Source organism: Protopterus annectens, chromosome 13.part0, assembly GCF_019279795.1.
Source record: "Protopterus annectens isolate FY-2018-M chromosome 13.part0, PAN1.0, whole genome shotgun sequence".
NCBI lineage: Eukaryota > Metazoa > Chordata > Ceratodontiformes > Protopteridae > Protopterus > Protopterus annectens.
This window is the reverse complement of record NC_056747.1, coordinates 398,070,309-398,092,068: the sequence shown is the minus strand read 5'-3', so window position 1 is coordinate 398,092,068 and position 21,760 is coordinate 398,070,309. Positions and strand designations below refer to the sequence as shown.

The following is a 21,760-nucleotide window of genomic DNA, read 5'->3' as shown; positions in this document are numbered from 1 at the left end:
GGCATATAGACATTTCATTCAATGTAATAGTTATAGCATTTTTACTTTGGCATATAGACATTTCATTCAGTGTAATAGTTACAGCATTTTTACTTTGGCGTATAGACATTTCATTCAGTGTAATAGTTACAGCATTTTTACTTTGGCGTATAGACATTTCATTCAGTGTAATAGTTACAGCATTTTTACTTTGGCGTATAGGCATTTCATTCAGTGTAATAGTTACAGCATTTTTACTTTGGCGTAGAGACATTTCATTCAGTGTAATAGTTACAGCATTTTTACTTTGGCGTATAGACATTTCATTCAGTGTAATAGTTACAGCATTTTTACTTTGGCGTATTAGAAAAGATCACCCTGGATTCCAGAGGGGGAACTGGAAGAAGTATTTAAAAGTATGTGAACGGCATTGACAACTCAGATTGGGAGCTACTTTCCCCCTGATTTGAATGACAGAGTTTCAATTGCACCTGTTTTAACTTTGAAGCTCTAGTCTTTGCTTTTACAAACATCTTGCCACATTTTATATATAATATGCTTTTAAATAATTTAATGTTTTTGTATCTTGAAGCATTTTGGCATGTTGTTTTTTTTTTTGTTTAGCATGGACTATGTGTACATTCTTTCTTTATTGTGCATTTGTTGTCTGACCCTTTAAAGAATATTAAAGTTCTTATTAATTAATTATCCAACTACCAATGAAATGCATTTTATGTACTGTCTAATGGCTTTTTGTATTATTTTATTCTGATGAACTCTCTAGTATGAGATGAAAGTGCTCACAATATTTTTAAAAAACTTTTTAAAGTTGTTTTAATAAATTAATGCTTGGACCATTTCTGGGCCCCTCGCTGACATCTGAGGTGTGCTGACAGTCGGACATCTGCCTTACAAACACAGTGTGGCACTTGGCACAGTAACATCAGTTATAAAACTGGCAGGCCTTGCCTGCTGGTTTACTAGAGACACAACAGTCTGCACATAATATCAGCCACATAGCTGATTGATGTCTATGTAGGTTGGCCTTTGGGAGGGTCTGTGGCACCTGCATTTACTCGATCCTATCCCCAGTCTATGTATTATTCTTACTTGTATGAATCACTCCTGGTTACCTGGATTGTTGTCCACTCCTTTCTATCACCAAGTGTTCACCCTTTATAAGATTGTGTCCATCCATTGTTGTCCCTGCATTTTGTGTTAATACCACCCTTGTCTGTTTGTGTCTGCATTTTAAGTCTATTTGTATCCCTTTACTGCCTTCCATTATATTTACAACCATTCTTCACCATCTTCTCCACCTTATATGAAAAATGGGAAGCTTTCCTGAAAGAAATGGATCTCCCTCAACAGTCACTTGTTATTGTGACCTTTGTGTATTTCCTGGTAGTGTAATATCCTGTCTCCCCCTTTCCAGCACTGAGCCTGCCTAATGCCATTTGACCCTGTAATACTGCTCCACTAACACACTTGGCATGCCCTTTTGTCACCTACCTTTTTTGTAACTAAGCCAGGATTCACAGGCAAGTACCTACACGTCACGCTGCACTAAGAAATTCTTGTTATTTAGCTCCTCATAGATGCAAAGTGCTTGTCTGTGAATCCCAACCTAAGTTTATACTTAACAGGACTTTGAGAAAATTGCATAGACGTTTAATAGGGCATCGCATGGTTACTTTTCTACTGTAGTTGTAATATAATTTTAATCTTGTCTTTTAATCAGTATAGCAAAGGGTTGTGTCAGGATTTGTTAGTTATATAGGTTAGACTTTTTATTTTTCAATTAGATTACAATGAAGTCCATTCACAGTAATGTTGTTTTTCAGGTGACTAGTTGTGGTTTGTTGTTTACTTACTTTTTATGTTAATTTTATATACATACATATATATGTATATATATATATATATATATATATATCTATATATATATATATACATACATATATATGTATATATATATATATATATGTATATATATATATATATATATATATATATATAACACATATCCAGGTAGCTCTCCACAGGATAAGTGTCCCATTGCTTAAAAGTATAAATCCAAATAATCCAACACACAGAATACCAGTGAGGCAGCCAGGCAGTATACGAACCATAAAACTTTTATTACATAAAATAAAAAAACGGTAAGTGCTTTCGCTGTGAGCTTCTTCAAACCAGTAAAAGCATCTTAATCAAACAAAGACATTTAAATATAAATAGTCAACCAACATAATTCAGAGAACTGGTCTCAAATCCAAGTCCAAAATTTAAAGGCATATACCATCCTTACATAAACTTGCCTCTATCATTGTAGCTACGCTGTCATAAAATAGCAGCTTTTAACTACAAACTTATTATAAAACAGCCTTCTATAAATGTTAAAAATTTGTATAATAAGATCTTCATATAAATAAAAGCACATAGCAATAAATATATATAGACATAAGATATGATCACCTCTGAAAATTTATTTTTTTAAAAAATACATACTAATAAACAGTGAGACTAATCCTTAGTCGTGTCTGTATACTTCTTAGTCTCCTAGATTTAAGTGTAGGTTTTAGGGATGCCCTCTTATTGAGGCCTCTGCCCCTGTCTGCTCTCAGTCTGAGTATCCACTTAACCTCTTTACCTTCTGTCATATTTCTAATGTCACCTTCTGATAGGCTAGGTACATTGATATCTATCACCATAAACTTAAATGTATGATCATTTCCTTTCAATAAGGTATGCTTGGATAGGGCACTGTTACTAGAACATATTCTAGTACTATATAGGTGTTCCCTTAATCTATCTTTCAGCGCTCAATCCATTTTTCCTACATAGAATGAGTGACAAAGAATACACTCAGCTAAATAAACCACATGTGATGTTTCACAGGAGGCAGAGTGCATGATTCTGTTTTGTTTGTATTCAAATGAATAGGACATACGGTCAACATTTTATTTTTTTATATTTTTTCTTTAACAATATCTATAGATTTGGGTTTGAGAGTTTTCTGGAGGTAGGCAAGGATGTTCTGGGATTGTGTATGTGTATGCAGTAACTTTTGCTTTGGTTTTTAAATGAGTAGTGTAAATATGGCATATTTAGGAGATAAACTGTTGGTAATATATAAAGAATCTAGATAATCATTTGGCGATGCACGAGGAATGTATATATTTTGATCAGATGAATGTTTTTATCATGCCCTTTGTCTGTGCTCTCCGATTAGGATAAATACATAATGCCAGTGAGTTGACGCTTTGTGTACACACAGTAAATAATGGTGCCATTTCTTGCACTTATTTCCCGGTAGTAGTCTCAGTTTTATATGAAGCATTTTCTAGTATACTAGCAGAAATAGTACACAGACCACATATCTTTGTTTGATCACAATACATGTCATGATAACAGTTTCATATCCGGCTTACACTGTGACTACATTTACTGACATTACTCATTTTTAATGTATTTTCTACTTGTGTACCTATAGTGAACTAAATATGCATAGTATTACACTTGTCATTAAATACCTAAAGCTAGATGTCATGGAATATCTAGTGACAATGACAGATAGTTTAAACTTTGACCAGTGAATAATCTATATACATCTAATCCCTAAAGGGCATGTCTTTTTATTCCAGGGAGATCATTATACCTCTTTATACCTCACTAATTGAATGTTATACAACATTTGTAGCCTTAAAGCAACACACCCAACACAACTTGAAGGATACAATGATCCCTTACTAGTAATCCTGGTAATAGAAAACCTGAATTATTCATAAAGGCTATAGGAACTGTCACGGTATTCTGTTGCTTATGGATAACATAGAGGTGACCTCTGCATTATATTACAATGCCTGATCCATTTCTATATGAAAGTGTCTATAATAAATGTCTGATCCAGTTTTGTTTAGAAGTTTATATCTGGAACATATACCAGTAATAGAAAACAAATCAGATGCATTACACATGCACAGATGTGCACATAGATAGATAGACAGACTATAAATACCTGGCTGCAGGCCTTAGGTTAATACTGAACTCCCCCAGCAGTTGCATCTAGGCAGTAGAATCATCTGTTAAGTTGAATGAAAACTTGCTCCATTTCTCTGTGTATGCAGTGTTGTATGTCATCTTTGCCATGATCTGGTGACTCTATAAGGGGGACATCTTCCATAGTTCCAACACATATTGAGCACTTGGGCTCTATACCCACCTACATGTGCACCTGCCAAATAGATGGCCTTAGGAAATGTCACTCTGCATGAAATGTTGGTACATGTCAGACCTGTTTCAGGTTTGGAGATTATGGGAACTGCCTCTGTGGTGCACAGAAACGTTATAAATTTATTAACCGGGGTACAGCACTCGTCCTGATGGATACATTTCAGGCTGTACCCTGGTATAAACACACACAACACTTCTACTGTCATTTGAGGTGCATAAAAAATAGTAATGCAATGAAGTAGACAACATTGACAGTAACAAGTTAGAAATGAGAAAGTCCATAATATGTCACAGACGGTCAATATGTCACCAACAGTCAAGTGCAGTACAGATGGGAGGGATATCTTTGCTGCTATCACTTGATGATGCCTGAGAGATTTCCTAAATGTTGGAGGTTGAGCTTCTGATGCTTGATTGAAAGGATTCTCAAAGTCTGAGTCCAAGAATGGAGAAACTGTTTTTGCTGCATTTTTAGATGAGTAGGTGGTGCGCAGAGTTAGACTGGCTGGGATCTGACGTTGTAAGCTTTTTCCTGTATTGAAAATCTTCCAGCTAGAAAGTTGAATGTGTTTTGATTATGGAGATAGACAGACAGACAGATAGATAGATAGATAGATAGATAGATAGATAGATAGATAGATAGAACGTAGGATATATCAACATGCGGTTATGGTAATCAAGCATCTTGAGGCCAGTCAAACATAAAGTTGACAGCCCAACCTATATACCTATTATAACCAAGTTCTGAATATATAAAATTATGCCTTTTTTGATATAGTTATTTCTGTTAGTTAATTTTTTCTCCCTCTGATCAGCTTCATTATTAGTGACTCTTGTTCACTTATGCATATAAACTGTATTTAACTTGCTGAGCATTATAAGATACTTACTCGCTTACTGTTACCAATGATTGTATTGTGTCTAAAAAGCCTCCATATGAAGCAGCCTGTTTACTGATTAGCATTTCAATGTATTTAATGATAACTAGATGTCCATTCTTGAAAATAAACTATGTTGTAAAATACGAAAGCTGTACCACAGATGAAAAGACTCACAAGAAATTTTAATAAATAAATACATTTAGTCCTTTTGCCTTATCAGTGACAAAGACTTCTTTGGTCTTTGTTGTTGATAAGATGGTCAAAACTAGTGTTGGCACTTCACCCCTTCTGAAGACCAGTTCACCCAATGAAGCCATTCAGTCAAGACTAATTAGCTAAAAATGCAACTTGGTGAAGGTTTTATACCTTATTCAGAGTTCTGGCAACCTCTGAGTTAGTTATACTAGTTAGGAGATGTAGTTGGGAGGCACTCCCTCTTATAAAGGATGTAATTACTTTGTAAAAAAGTTATTGATTTTGCAGTTTGGTTTGCTGGTCTAAAATGAGTGGGCTTCAGAAAATCATAGCTGAATGGGCTGAGCTATATCCTGCTTAATCATACAAAAGTTCCTTCATCACCCTTAAAACTATTACCTACTTCTAGCAGGTCTTGCTTGTTTAGTAAAAGTTATACAGAATAAAAACAATAATAATTTTCCTTGTTTAACTTCATAACAGTTCTTTCGTAGGCAGTTTATTTCACTCAAGTTTTATTTTCTTGACACCCAGTTATGTGGGCAGCAGTTCCGTTTTCCACAGCTTTAGTGATCTGATCTACTATTCCACATTGAGTCATGTAGGTGCTTCAGCTTTCAATTAAGACCATTGAAAGGTTGTAGGTAAGAAGATGAATATCCATATAAACAAACAAACAGAGTGAGTTTTACCTTCCCATTCAAGTTCATTGCTGTTTCCAAGGAATTCCAAAGAGTCTGTCTCATCAGGAGTCTCTATGTCATCTACATTTATATCCAAGTCATCAGGCGTGTCGAGGTAGTCATCTGAAAGGACAGATCCCTCACTTTGATCTAGTGAGATGTTGATCTCCGGTGCCACCAGTGTTTTTCGCTTTCGATGTGCTTCGTTAAAATGTAGTGTATCTGGAGGTGCTGTAAAATGTCAAAAACAGCAGTTATTACATTACCAGTGATTCATTTTGTACTTAAAAATCAGGGCAGATGTGAGCATTAGTGTGGGTTACAGTTAATTTACAATAATGGTCAGAATCAAGATTCACATTGCCAAACCCAGAACAATCCTACTCCCAGATTATTTATAAAAACAGTCTGTGAAAGGCATAAAGAAAGACTATGTTCACAAATGAGGACACATTTTTTATAAAACGAGATTCCAGGATGCTTTTTCTTCTCTTCAAACCTCTGTGGTATTATATGTGTGGTGATTATGATATCATATGCAATAAGACATGAATCCCCCTGTAGCTATCCTAAGTGATTATGATATCATATGCAATAAGACATGAATCCCCCTCTAGCTATCCTAAGTGATTATGATATCATATGCAGTAAGACATGAATTCCTCTAGCTTTCCTAAGCAACTGTTACAGAGAGAGTGGGGTAGGCTTGTTGGAGTGCTTAGTCATGTAGCCCGAGCTGGTCACTGTTTTATGAGTACAGCAACTCTGCTATTCTTGGGCCACTATCTATCAGCCAGTGCATGATCAAGTTTATCATTCTGGGCTGAACATCTGGAGTGGTCAGCTTCCTAACAATCCTTCTGTGCAGCAACACATGAATAAATCAAAAGAAGATAACCCCACTGCTCTTTAATGAAGCTAGACTCCAAAATGGTCTTCTGGACTGCATGCCTACTAATGACCTTTCAATCTCTGATTGTCCTGGTAACCTTATTTAAAGAAATCTATAAGACCAAAAGGTAGTGCCTCATCTCAGGGTTCAGTGACCTTCATGTGACACTTGATATATCTAACACTCTGTCTCTTCCCATATCTCCTTCTCTGCTGCTGCTGAATGCATTATGATTTTAAAGTTATTCTGTACTGTAGAAAATCCAGAACATGGTACCAACTTCACAAATAAGGAAACAAATATTAGTGACATTAAAGGGCAGAACACACCTACACATATAAAGCAACAATTTTCTTATTGTGAGGTCATAAACAATACTAGAAAGCAGCAAGTCATTTGGTCTTTTATACTCCAGTAGTATTAATAATGAAGTATGAACATGGTATCAAATAAGAGCTGCCATGCAGTTCCTCTGCCTTTTGTCATATGGCTTTACTGCACTGTCATATAGTGCTGTACTATATGGCGCTGTGTTATGTATGGAGTGTGATACTCTGCAATGCATTTATGTATTATCTTTTATACTCTAGTACTATTAATAAGGAAGTATCAACATGGTGTGAAATAGGAGCTGCCATGTCAGATGCCTTTACTGTACTGTCATATAGTGCTGTACTATATGGCGCTGTGTTATGTATGGAGTGTGATACTCTGCAATGCATTTATGTATTATTTTTATACTCCAGTAGTATTAACAATGAAGTATCAACATGGTGTGAAATAGGAGCTGCCATGCAGTTCCTCTGCCTTGTCAGATGACTTTACTGCACTGTCATATAGTGCTGTACTATATGGCGCTGTGTTATGTATGGAGTGTGATACTCTGCAATGCATTTATGTATTATCTTTTATACTCCAGTAGTATTAACAATGAAGTATCAACATGGTTTGAAGTAGGAACTGCCATGCAGTTCCTCTGCCTTGTCAGATGACTTTACTGCACTGTTATGCAATGCGTTTACTATACGGGGCTGTGTTATTTATGGAGTGTGATACTTTGCAATACATTTCTGTGTGTTTTATCCCTATACCATGCATTACATTGCTATGTGTTGTTGTGTATTGCAGTGCTATGCTTTTCTGTGTTTTTATATTGCTGTGTTATATTCTGTTGTGGTGTGTGTGTTTGTGGTGCTCTTTTGCTCCCTCTCTATTACTTATATTTACTTATTTATACGTGTGTGTGTGTGTGTGTGTGTGTGTGTGTGTGTGTGTGTGTGTGTGTGTGCGCTTTTATAAGTACATGCATGTATATGCCACTTAACTTGAAACTCCATTCATCAGAAGCTGTTAAACTGAAAACAAGAATTAAATTCACACCCATCAAAAATGCTTATAAATGAACAAAAATTAAAATTTCTGCAAGTGGGTGAATCCCCAATGTTCTCTTGCATCTGTAAATATACCAGTTCTGAAATAGCACAATGGTGTTCTCTGGCAACATTGTTACATAGTACTGCTGCAACACTCTGTGCTACCCTATTCCATAATGTGCTCCTATATTGCCTGCAACCATACATATATGTAGGATTGCACAGAAACGTAGATGACAGCCTATTTCCTTACCTGTTGGGTGACACCAATTTTTATAACACAGCAAATGACAAAACAGCATTTTAATTTAATGGACCTGATCAGAATCAGGTAGACTTCTTCTTCTTTCGGCTTTTCCCGGTTAAGGGTCACCACAGCAGATCACCTATCCGCTCATGATTGGCAGTGAAGTTTTTACGGCGTCAAGTTGCCAGCCAGGCACACACACGCACGCATGCACTCACTCAGTCCTAGGGCCAAGATACAGTATCCAATCCACCTATAGCATGTCTTTGGGATGTGGGAGGAAACCGGAGCACCCAGAGGAAACCCACGTGACTACAGGGAGGACATGCAGACACCGCACAGTAGGCACCCCAGATGAGGATCGAACCGGAGAACCTCTTGCTGTGAGGAGGCAACACTAATCGCTGCACCACCGTGGCCGCCCTGCATTTGATTAAATGCCATTCAACTGACTGTGTGTATCTAGAAATATAAACACCTGTCCCCATTTTTACATTCCTTGCATAAACTTTCATGTATAATTTGCTTAATAACAGGTTGACTAGATTTTACAGGCATAGCCCTGCACATCTCAGGAACCATGTGCATCACCTTCAAACACAGAACCCTTGGTTCTAGCTCCATTGAGAGATTGTAGACCTAGGACAACATTTATTCATTGATGTGGTAGTAGCCAAGCTGGTACTAAATCTTAAACTGAAAGGGCTATAAGAATAGAGCCCACTGAGCAAGTTTAATGTTACCAATGCTTTGTTTATATAGCCATTATACAAGCAGATAGTATGTAACTATTAAGACATTTCTGCCCTGTAAGTAAACATTGAGGGTCAGTACAGTCTTTTTTATTGCTAGATACTCTTCTTCAATTGCTGAATACCTACTCTGAATGGTACTCAACTCCTGATGCATGTAACAAATTAGGTATTCATCCTCCACACTTTTTGTCAATACTGCTCCTTAACCCCCCCATCCCCTCCCCATGAGTCATCAGTGAATACCCTGAACAGCATGGAGTAGTCCAGGGCCAGGATGACAGATTCAGAACATTCATGTCCTTTAATTACCTAAATGCTTGTTCTGTCATTTCTGCTCACTTGACATTTAGTATGACCCCACTCTTGGCCAGGTCAGTCAAGAAGGGTGCATACTGTTGTGTCAGTGTCCTGCATGAAATGCATAAACTTGTGATAGTAGTTGGCCAGTTTCTGTTTCAGATAGTCTCTCTTTACAGGTATAGCAGAGGAAAGCTAAGATTTCTGGTCAGCTTCTTTTCTTTCTCTTTGTTGAGAATGAAATTCATTATTCCTTTTTGCGTCTCTGTTATAGGCACCTCTATTTTACATCCTTGACCTCTTTCTTTATTCTGACTTGCAGACTCTTTCATGCAGTATGCTTAAATATGGGTTATTACTTGGCAGTCTACATACTGCCTTCTTTTGCAGCCTTTCATATTAGACTACTTTGATAAGACTAAATCTTTCAGCCAGACCCACATCTTAGTGCCGCCTTAGTTTTTTAATTCAGTGGCTTTATCCGTACTGGTACTGTATGTTTCTGCTAATACCTATGGCTGTATATCCTTCTCCCACTCACAATTCCCAGAGCTCTTTGAACTGTGGAAAGTTTAGACAGTTGTCACATCATGTTTTAAAGTAGGTACTTCAGCTACTGCTTGTTGCACTTAATTGAGATTAGTTTTACTTACCAACAGTTTTGTGTTTGCATAAATATTCTGTTTTAACAAGCATGATCATGCTTCCCGGGTCTAATAATCCACCATTCAAGTACTTAACGATTCAGCACTTTCACATTCCTTGGGAAAGCTTTCCTGTATAATTTGCTTAGTAACAGGTTGCCTAGGTTACACAGGCACAGCACTACTGTTCACTGGACACAGCCCTGCTGTGCACATTTAAAACAGACTGTTCCAGGTGCTCTTGTCTTTTTGTTGTTGGCTGATACAGCCATTTACTTAAGTAAGAGCTTAATGTTAACCTTTGATGTATGCAAGTCAGACTTAAGGTTTGCATTTTCATATAATAACAAATATTCTATTAGAACAACAATTGCCTGAGACAACTTAAGTTTATATTGAAATGCATGCTTTATTAAATGTCTAAAAATGTTCTCTTAGTCTGAACATAACTAAAATCTCTAACTTTTACTTAAATTATTTACATTGTGTTATAGTCAGGACTTAAGAATACACATTAAGTCAGCCATATGTAACCTTACTGGTCTGTCTGTAATGAATGTCTAACTGTGAAATCTATGTACTTGGGCTCTGGTGAAACCCCAACCCTGGTTAGAATTGTTTTCTTTAGGTTTTGGTAATCTTGGATCTCTACCCCTTCTATGTCCATGTCAATGAGTCTTGAGTAAGGTGAAAAGAAAACATTCTGGTCCACTCAAATGGGACCAGTTCTCCCTGTCTCTGTGTACCTCCCAAATGCCATCAGGTCAGCTTCCACATCATCACCCCAACTAAGCTTCCTCACAAGACTGATAGTCCTCAAGTTTCACACTACAGTTAGTGGTTGGCGCACCATAATAGGGATCTGTTCTTCCTTTCTGCGTCCCTCCCAAATACCATCAAATAGGCTCATACATCATCACTGGAACCAAGCTTCCTCACAGGGCTGCCACTCTTCAAGTTTCCCACTATTGTTACTGGTTAGCACGCCATAGTGGTGAGTTGTTGCTGAACTGTAGCAAGTTGTTGTTACAGGTTGTGGTGGCAGCCTTTTCATGTAGGGCTGCATTAGTTTCAGCATGATGTAGCCATTACTGGTCAGTAGCTGCAGTGGCAGTTATTGGTCAATAGCTGCATTGGCAGTTATTGGTCAGTAGCTGCAGTAGCAGGTACTGGTCAGTAGCTGCAGTGGCAGTGACTTGTGTTTCTTCCGTTTATCTCACATGAGCTCATCAGTCGCTGTGGCAGACTGCAAAGATGCTTTAATTAGTTTTTTTTATTTTTGGAGCTGGACACAGTGGCTATAGCAATGCCTAACTAAATACAAGATGTAGTATTCACAATTAGCAAGGCCACTTTCTGACAAAAAAAAAGTTTTCCAGAAGACAGTAAACCAGAAATTAACAGCTTTGCACTCCAAATCACAGGAGGGGAAAACTTGTATAAGACAGACAGCTAAGAAGTTTACAAGGTCCACAGTTTGTAAGACAAAAAAAATGTATTAACTGTCCAGTGAAAAGAGCAAATCTAGCAAGTTCACATGGTTTTATAAATGAAGTTAGCCACAATCTGTTGAAATTCACAAACACCAACAGCAAACTGTAGCATCTAAAATACAAAGCGTCAGGACCCAGAAATGGCAACTAGTCAAACTTTATTCTCCAAAACAACCACAATTGCATACACCACTCTTTTTGTATTACAGTTATAGTTACCTTGCATTTGATATGTCTTCTCATTGATAACATATGCCTGGGTATATTTTATATAGGGGCAAGCTCTACAAAACATACATCTTTTCATAGTAAAATTGATTGTCTAGGAAAGAAATGACAGGCAAGTTAGGAGATAAGCCAAAAATAATTTTCAGGAGAGGTAAGATTTCCTTGAAAATCCTGTTATTTCTTCCTCAGACAATCAAGACTTTACTATGAAAAGATGTTGGTTTTGTACAAAATGTACCCAGGCATATATCAATGGGAAAATGTATGAAATGCAAGGTAATTATAACTGTAATACAAAAAGAATGGTGTATGCAATCGTGCTTGTTTTAGTGAATAAAGATGGACTAGTTGCTGTTTCTGGGTCCTGCTACTTTTTATTGTGGAAGTTAGCCACAAAGCCACTTTTTGGGCTGACCAGATAGACTGCATTTAATTAAATGTCTGTATCCCATATATACAAACACACACACACACATATATGTATATATATATATATATATATATATATATATATATATATATACACACACACACACACACATATATATATATATATATATATATATATATATATATATATATATATACACACACACACACAGACATATATGGGGTTACTTTCAAATTGTTTAATTATCATAATTATTACTTTTTGTATCCCACGTATACGAAAAAAGTGACAGCAACACCAATGATCTGATGATATTCTTCAATATAGTTTATCAGATATAACTGGAATAATAAGGATAGCTATTACTTTTGATGAATGGCATTGGTTTTCTTATAGATTTATAAGTCATATTGCAGTTGTGGTGGATTGTGCGAGCTGGTCTTTCATTTCCAATTTTTTTTTCACTTTCATCTACTGTAGCATGACCAGGAGTTGTTGCGCATAAGTTGGTAGGTGCTCAAACATTGTTTTCTGTTTTTCATTAATGTTGTTTGAGTTATTTTGGTTTGGATGAAGTGTGATTAGATAAGTTGTGTTTAGATAGTCTGATTTTAGGTCAAATGACATACCCTCACTAGCCTAAGTATAGATACATACATACATGCATACATATATTTATTTATTTATTTACATTTGTTGACCGGGAGAGTCAGACTGGACACATGTCCATTTTCAGCAGCGGCCCAGGGAGAAAAGCTCCACATTAAGTATATTTGCATTATACAGTTAAAAAACATATCATTTAAATATAGACATTAGTCCAGTTAAGGACGCAAGACAAGAAGAAAACAGATGTAAAACAGCTGTAGAACATAGTACAATTTTAAAATACGGTGACATATACTAAACATGGTTACAAATGTAGTTGAGATTCATCAGTGAACAATTGATACAATCTGTTTTTGAGGTACATAACAGCCATTAGCAGTTGTTGCTGCAAGAAGTTAGTATTATGTGGTAGGTAGCTGGGAACATGATATATATATATATATATATATATATATATATATATATATATATATATATATATATATATATATGGGTCTATATTACAACGTTGAACTCACAGGAGTCCGAATGGTGTAATATCGAACCCAAATGTTTGAAACACGGAAATAACAAAGTCGTGGAACACCGATTTTTTTTCCCCTGGGAAAAAAAAACGGTGGGCCACTTTCATGGCTTTGCTATTTCCTCCACTGTGGTGCGATCTCGGAGTTGGTATATTTAAGTAGGGGGGTGTGTGGGGGCTGAAGTCCCCCACATTAGATTAAGTTTAAAGTGTACGTGTTTTTTTTTTTTTGTACTGGAACAGCGATTTTTTCCCTGGGGAAAAAATCGCTGTTCTTTGTGTTCATACATTTTGGGTTTCAAACTTCCCAGTTTGATATTACATCATTCGGACTCCTGTGAGTTTGACGATGTAATACAGACCCATATATATATATATATATATATATATATATATATATATATATATATATATATATATATATATGATCTAATTTTGTATCTCGACATATTACAATAACGAATTACACAATCTCGAGACCACAATACCAAAAGTTTAGTAATTCAAAAGTTCACCTTACCAAGTTTTTTTATTCTGAATTTTGTTATCTAACATGTTTTGAAAGCTTTAAAAGGGTTGTTATATTTTTAACAGCTTGTATGTTGGACCAAAAAAAAAAATAATAATAATTGGTCAACACCATGTTCGAAGACCCAGAAAGTACAATATTTCATTTGTGGGGGGGCTTGCCCCTTTGCAAAAATGAAGGAAAAGAAACATTTGTAGTTTTTTTTCCATACCTCGACACTCATCTGTCAGTCACTGAGGCTACTGCTACTTCTGTGCAGACTGCCTGTGAGGTACGTTTCTAATACAAAGCCACAGTTTATAGCACTACAACATCTGAAAAACATAAGGAACTTTTAATAATATTAGGCTATATTTATCATTTGGAGTGAAGCATAATGGTTAAACAATACTGGTTCTGGTAATAGATTGCTTCACAGTATATCTCTACAGAAGAGTATTGCACTCCAGCAGATTCTGAAGAAGAAGTGTGTCGAAAACGTATGAATTTGTGAGCGTTATCCAATAAACTATTTCAACTGTTTGTGTTGCGAGCCCTCATTTAGACTTTCCAGCGAACTTATGGTTGTTTATTCCTGGTAATAGAAATCTTCAGGTAAGTGTAACGGCAGGGTTGTTACTTTATCATTGTCAGCAGGAAAGCATGTATTGAAATTATTTGCACATGATCACACTGGAGATGAAGCAGAGGCAGAGAAAACTAAGTAAAAGTTACTGTTGATTAGTTTGCTGTTTGAATCACAGAATTTGCACAACAGAAGTATGATTTTGGATTTAAGTCACATAAAGTCACATTTTTATTGTTTATGCAAGGTGTATGGGTGAAACGGAACATCGGCTTTTTGCAACTTGATATTTTAACTTTACGATGATTTCACATTCGAGAATATCACTGTTCAGTATTCCGATCATTCAGGTTTATGGTCTTGAGATTGTGTAATTTATTTTAGTAATTTGAGATATAAAAGTAGATCCCCTTTACATGAAGGAATTTTCACTTACCTGAAACTTAAAAAGACAAGACGACTTCACTGAAAACTTACTTACATGAACGGTTGGATCATCGGAATCTTACTCCAGGAAAGGAAACACTTGACCACCATGGTGAACTTCCCCTTTTTCCCACTGTAGTGCAATCTTGGAGTTGGTATATTTAGTTAGGGGGGTGTGGGGAGCAAGTTGTCCCACTTGACTGAGTTTATTTGCTTCGGTTTGTTGATTTTATCATGGTGGCCAAGTGGTTCTTTTCTGGAGTAAAACTGCAGTGATCCAAGTGTGCATGAAAGCAAGTTTTCAGTGGAGTCATGTCATCCTTTTCAGTTATGGGTAAGTGAAAAAATCGATTATGTGATGTAGACCTACATATATATATATATATATATATATATATATATATATATATATATATATATATATATGTGAGTACGTGTGTGTGCAGTACATAAGAACAACCATGGCAATGTCAATATATGTGTGTGTGTGTGTTTGCATGTGATATATGTGTGCATGTCATTTTTTTGAAAAGCAGTGCAAATTTCAGTGTCCTTTTTCTGAGAACCAGACAAAAAAATTGTTTTTAACCTGAAAAGTAGGTATTTTTGTGGAGAGGCTGTGATCCCTTCAACTGCCTCCAATTTTAGTAAAAGCAAATCCAAGTTGTATAAACAATAGAGAAGGCCTCAATTTAATAAAAACGAGATTTTCAATGTCATCTTTTTAGTTTGCATTATATCTTATATATACTTATGTATATAGCACATTCTAGATAGATTCTGTGTGTTTCTGTGTGTGTGACAGAGGGAGAAAGAAAAACAACCTGCTAACATTTTAATATGATGTCAGCAGTAACTTTCTAGCTTAAAGATATCAAGAGTAGCACAAAAGAGTGTGAGCCTTTATTATTTCACATACTGATTAACTTTTGTCCATCTATCAGTCTTCTTTAGACATAGTGAAAATCTTTTAAATAAATGCTTAATGTATTCTGTTTATTTTTTAGAAGAATCCCAGTACTTTATGAAAATATTTCTAGGACAATAATAACCAGTGGTTTAACAGTATCAGATAGCCTCTCCAGTGACAAGCTTCCAGTATGAGATCACCCACTTAAGTTAAAAAACACTCTGATAATACTTGGTGTACCAATCAGAGGTTTGCATCTTCTAACCAGCGGGGTCTAATGAGGAAAATTTCTAGTAAATGGGGTTATCCATCAGTGTGATAAAACGTAGGGTCTGACACAGCCAGTCAACACGAAGCATTGTAACTTCCCTTCAAAGTCACTTCCTACTACTCACCACTACCTATGGTGTGGGCGACCCACTGAGTGGTCTTGTGCTAAAAGTATGCAAAAAAAAATGTATTAGACAAATTAGTTTATATTTTTTTAGTTTGTTTACCGGGTAGTACATTGGTCACTCTAGACCATTTTCTGCCACAGCTCAGGTCAGTCTTGTATACTAAAACTAGCTGGGCACAAATGTTATGTAAAATTTAAGGAAATATGACCTTGAAACGTAGAATCAAAAGTGAGCCTAGTGGCTTTGTCTTTATAGAACAGTGAGGTGTAAAATATAATGTTGGCTTTGGTGTCAGAATGGAGCAGACTTTCTATAGAGTTATATTGTTGTGTGATTGGTGGATGTAGAATATCATCAGTTGTATTTCTTTGAGAAAATAAAGATGGAAGACCTAATTAAAAAAAAAAACAAAGCTGTAAATTAAGTTGAGAGTAAAACCAGGTGCAAAGTAAAAATGAACCAAATCATTCATCTTATTTTTGCTGGACAGTAAAATCAAGTGAAACGTAAAAATGAACTGAACACTCTGGTTACTTTTGGTGCTGGGGAGGTTGGTTTGGACAACATGTTTTTTGTCTTACATCAAAATGTCTAAGAGATATAACATGAGCTGTGAGGAGAAGATTTGTATTAAAAAACACAAAACCATCTCCTAAACCATGAAATGCTGATTCAGGAGAGAATGGATGCATCACTTTAAGACAGAGCCTTCTGAGTTTGAAAAGGTAAGCTGTACAAGCCTGCTTTGAAGGCTTTTTATAAGAGAGAAAAAAAGTGATAGTGGAGATAAAAGTAGTTTCACTCCAAAATTATATGCAGCACAAAACAAATCAGAATAAATCAATGCTTGGCAACACCCGGACCAATGAGTATATGGAAAAAAGAGTACTAGTCATGTGGATGGTATAGGAATTCTTAGTCAGTCAAAAACATTTGAGATAAAACTGCAACCCACTTCTTCTAATTATATATCTTCTCTCAAAAAATCACAAGTTACCTGGGTAGGTACTTAACTGGAGGACTCCTAAATAGAAAAGCAGTGAACTTTGGCTGTCTCTCTCTAATAGCTGCTCAGCCAACTAAGGGGGGGGTGGGGTCAAACCAATTAAAGATAAGATGGAGTTTGGAACAAGAAGAAGCCCTTAGTCCAGAGTGTTGCTCCCAAGCCTCTGAAACAATGATTAATGTGGCCCAGGAATAAAGATCGGAGTTGGCAACCTCATGGCATTCTTGAAATTATATTAAAGTACAAGAAAAAACAACAGACAAGGATAAGGATATGAGGGTTGACATCTTTTTAAAAAGTGTTCATTAACTGTATTAAAATACTCATGGGATAAATAAGTGCAGAATGGCTACTCATAATAAGGGTGGGTGAAAAGGATCACCATATAACCCAAAGCATCTCAAATTTTAGCATGCTGATACTCAATAGATCCTCCTAGTTAGGTTCACCTCTGGGTAAATATTGTCCTAATTTGAAATCTAAGAGTGTGTCTCCATATAATGTTTAATTTATATTATTTAACGAAAGTGATAAGGGCTGAAGCAGTGAGAGAGCAATAACTATGGGGATCTACATGGAAAGGACATTCGCCTGACTAGAATGGCTTGACCAAAAGGTTGAAGAGAATTAAGTATAACCTCTCAAATAAATTACTAAGGAACAGGATAATAAAAGATGAATAAACGCAAAAAAAACAAAAGAAACAAAAACAAACAAAAAAAAAAAAAAACATAGAAACGGTGCACAGAAGCTAAATAATAACATATCACAGTACAGCTGTAGGGGAATATAAGGACAACAAGTCAGGGTAGAATGCAGACCTAAATTGAGGCTCATTGCAGAGGTAACCTCTAAATAAAATAGTACTCAAAGCTCAACAGAATAAGATAGTATGGAGACATTAGGAAAACTAGCATTGGAGATAAAAATACTAAGAGAAAAATCTGAGGTGCATTTTATTTTTTAACAACCTCTTTAATCCAATGATGGTTTGAACAAAATTTGATTAAGGAAAATAATTCAGTATTGCTGTTCAGCTTTAATCTCCTTGCATCCTTTGAACACGTTTTACCTTGCCAAGCCAGTGCAGTAATAAATATTTAGGAAATAACTTGTTTAAATTGTGGATATAGGGGCTGCTATGAAACCATAGGGTTATTGATGCTCTGAGGTACATTTTAGAATATTTTCCCAATAGTTTGATTTAGTGGTGGTCTGAACAAAAGTCATGAACAAGAAAAGAATGTCATTTGTATTTTTTTTACTTTCAAGGGAGACATAAGTTGTTCCCAAAACTTAATATTCAAAAGTGACGAAATAGTAATCTACAATAAACTAAAAAGACAAATGTTTGAGAGGATACATTAGTTTTATTTGAAAATACTACCTGCCATCCTGCCCCCCCCCCCCGAGAAAGGCAGTCGCTGTCTGTGCATCCCTCTGGTGTTAGATTGGGATAAAATAAGGTTCAAATGGCCTCAGTCATGTATTTTAAATGACTGCTGTCATACATATACATGATATGCCTCCTCACCCCTCCATCTCCCAAAGGCAGGCAGCTGTATGTGCACCTGATGTGTGATTGTGAGGAAAGTGAAAAAAAAATAATGATCACAATAATGTATTCTAACTTGTTGGACCTAGACAGTACACTGCCCCTACATAAGCTATAGTAAGTTTCTTTGCACACCTCTGAGGTCTGTGAGAAAAGTAAAAGACACAATAATTACACAGTCCTCAGCCATAACATAAGCTATACTTACCTCCTGTGCATACCTCTGAGGTTCACTTGTGAGGACAATTAAAGAAGGAATCACCACAATGTACCCAGCCACAACCCTCATCCCACGCAAGCTCCAACAAATTTCTATACACATATCTGAGCAGAACTGGTTTTAGAATAGGGACAGCAGAGGCCATCACTAACTCCATGTCAAAATCTATTTATACAGTCAGGGGTGTGGGGACCACCTACAATTGCCATCTATCCATTTTCTTCCTGACTATCCAGAAATCAAAATGATTGTCCAGTAGTCTGGAAAACACTGTTCAAACTCCAACATTCTATTACCAAAAAAAAAAAAAAGAAAGAAACAGACTATCAGAGTTTGTTAAATCAGTGGATTTACTATGTTTTTTTTTACAGAAAAGCACAGTAAATTGCAACAACTTCAGGAAATGAGTGGAAAGTGGGTAAAGAGGGTATGGTATGGGCGGTGTTATGGGAGGTGCAAGAAGTGTGGCCTTGGTCTGGTTTTGGACACAATGAAAGGCGGCAACCTTACCCTGACCACCTGATTCTGAGAAGCTGAAAAGGTCTGAATGTTTTGTGATGAACTTTATACCTTATTTTTGAAAGGTAATTACTTGTTAACTGCAGAGTGATTATATGTCCATCATTTGTGTGTGTGTGTGTGTGTGTGTGTGTGTGTGTGTGTGTGTGTGTGTGTGTGTGTGTGTGTGTGTGTGTGTGTGTGTGTGTGTGTGTGTGTGTGTCTGTGTGTGTGTGTGTATACAGAAAAAAAATCAGTAATATTTTTTATACAAACCAAACACACTGCATGCTTACTGTGACATCCTCTCTCTGGGTCAGTAATCAAGGAGCCTGAATCCTCACCACTAACACTGTCGAGGGACATTAACTTGGAACAAAAATGGATACACCCATTATTTCCAGAAGCATCTCTCTGCATCAAGAACAATTTCCCTTGAGAACACACAGGAAACATATTCAGTCTGGGGTCTGTTTTCTCTCTCTCTCTCCCTCCGGATCCCCAATAAGACTCCCCACTGGCACAGCTGTAGAACTGAGTCCTCAGCTGAGTGTCCAAGCCATAAGTTCATAGGTAGGTACTAGGCTATTGGCCCTAGGGCCTATATAAGCCTAGCCAAAAAGGTACCCTGGCTTTTGCCACCCAAATAAATTATTTTCCTGTGCCTCTGTTGGGCAGAGCCACAGAAGTGATCCCCAGGGTGAATTTCCTGTCTCCCATCCAATCATCAAAATTTTTCTTGAAGAGTGCTAATGAGGAGCTTTGTTTGATATAAATAGGTAGTTTGTTCCAGAGTATGGGAAGTCTCTTGGACAGGAATCTATCCTTCCAGCATGTTCTGTTTATTGTGGTGACAAGGTTTAGGTCCCTAGAGCATGTAGCTCGGAGGGATTGGGATTTCTTTAAGTGGAGCATGTCCAACAACTCTGGGTTTGACATAGCTTTGTATATTAGGCAGAGATTGCCCCTGAGTAGTCAATATGCGATGGAGTAAAGCTGGAGTTTTTTGAGACGGTCTGCATAGGGCATCTGTTTGAGGCCGGTAATTCTCTTTGTGAGGTATTTCTGCGGCCTTTCCAGTTGTTGTAGATGTCTTGTGAGGTACACAAGTAGATATTTACTATTTTCATGTATTCTATAATGGGTCTAATGAGTGATGAGTAGTGGGGAACAATGACCTCTTTTTTCCTGGATGAGAAACCTTTTGCGATGAGATGTGCCATGTAGAAGGATTTCCTGACTACTGTGGTGATGTGATTATCAAAGGAGAGACTACTGTCCACCTGTGTCCCAAGGTTTCTTATCACACTTTCAGTGTTAAGTAGACTACCGCCTATGTGGTAGTTCATGGGTGCAGAGTTTTTACCAAAAGGTATGACAATGCACTTTTTGGCATTGAGCTTGAGGCCATGGCTTTGACACCAGGCATCTGTCTCAGTGAGGCCCTTCTGTAGGATGTTCACATCAGTAGGAGTTTTGATTATGGCTCCTAGTTTGCAGTCATCTGCGAACTTCATTAGCCAAAGACGTTCTGTGTTAGCCTGTACTTCAGAGAAGTAGATACCAAACAGGAGAGGACCCAGGACTGAACCCTGTGGTACTCCATTTGTCACTGGTCTTCAGCTGGATTTGGAGTCTGCTACTTTCGCAGTGTGGATTCTGTCAGTGAGCCAGCTGGCAACTCATCTTGTGACATAGGGATTTATACTTAGTTTAGAGTGTTTATCTAAAATTCCAGAGTGGGGGATGGTGTCAAAAGCCTTAGTGAGATCTAGATAGGCTGTGTGAACCACCTTACCCTAATTTACGGCTTTGGTGACCACTTCAAAGAAATCTATCAGGTTTAGGAGACATGATCTGCCTTTTACAAACCTGACCTGGGTGGGGTCCAGAGTTTGGAGATTACCAATGTCATTGTTTATAAGTTCCATGAGGATACATTCCATAGCCTTGCAGACACAGGCTGAAGGGGCAGTAGTTCCCAGGTTCCATGGTGGCTCCCTGAATGTGTGCCATTCAGTGGGCACAAAGCCTGAGGTGAGGCTATGATTGAACCTGTTACTAAGATGGGGTGCCAGTTCTTTCTGTAGTTCATATAGAACACAGCCTGGGATGTTGTCAAGTCCCATGGGTGCTGTGTTCTTGGCTTTGGAGAATGGTCAGGTCCCATGGATACTGTTTTCTTGGCTTTGGAGAGTCCTCCATCACTCTTTCTGTGAAACCAGTGCTT

The 21,760-nt window shown here is 37.0% G+C and overlaps 1 protein-coding gene across 2 annotated transcripts in view; it reads right to left on the bottom strand.

Annotated features, from left to right (window-relative positions):
• The window catches only part of ATCAY (ATCAY kinesin light chain interacting caytaxin), a 644,371-nt gene that overhangs the window by 226,024 nt on the left and 396,587 nt on the right, over positions 1-21,760 (bottom strand). For both annotated transcript variants that reach the window (XM_044054019.1, XM_044054020.1), the window contains one exon: positions 5,981-6,202. In XM_044054019.1, coding sequence (XP_043909954.1) covers positions 5,981-6,202 — 222 coding nt within the window. The remainder of the gene's footprint in view (positions 1-5,980; positions 6,203-21,760) is intronic.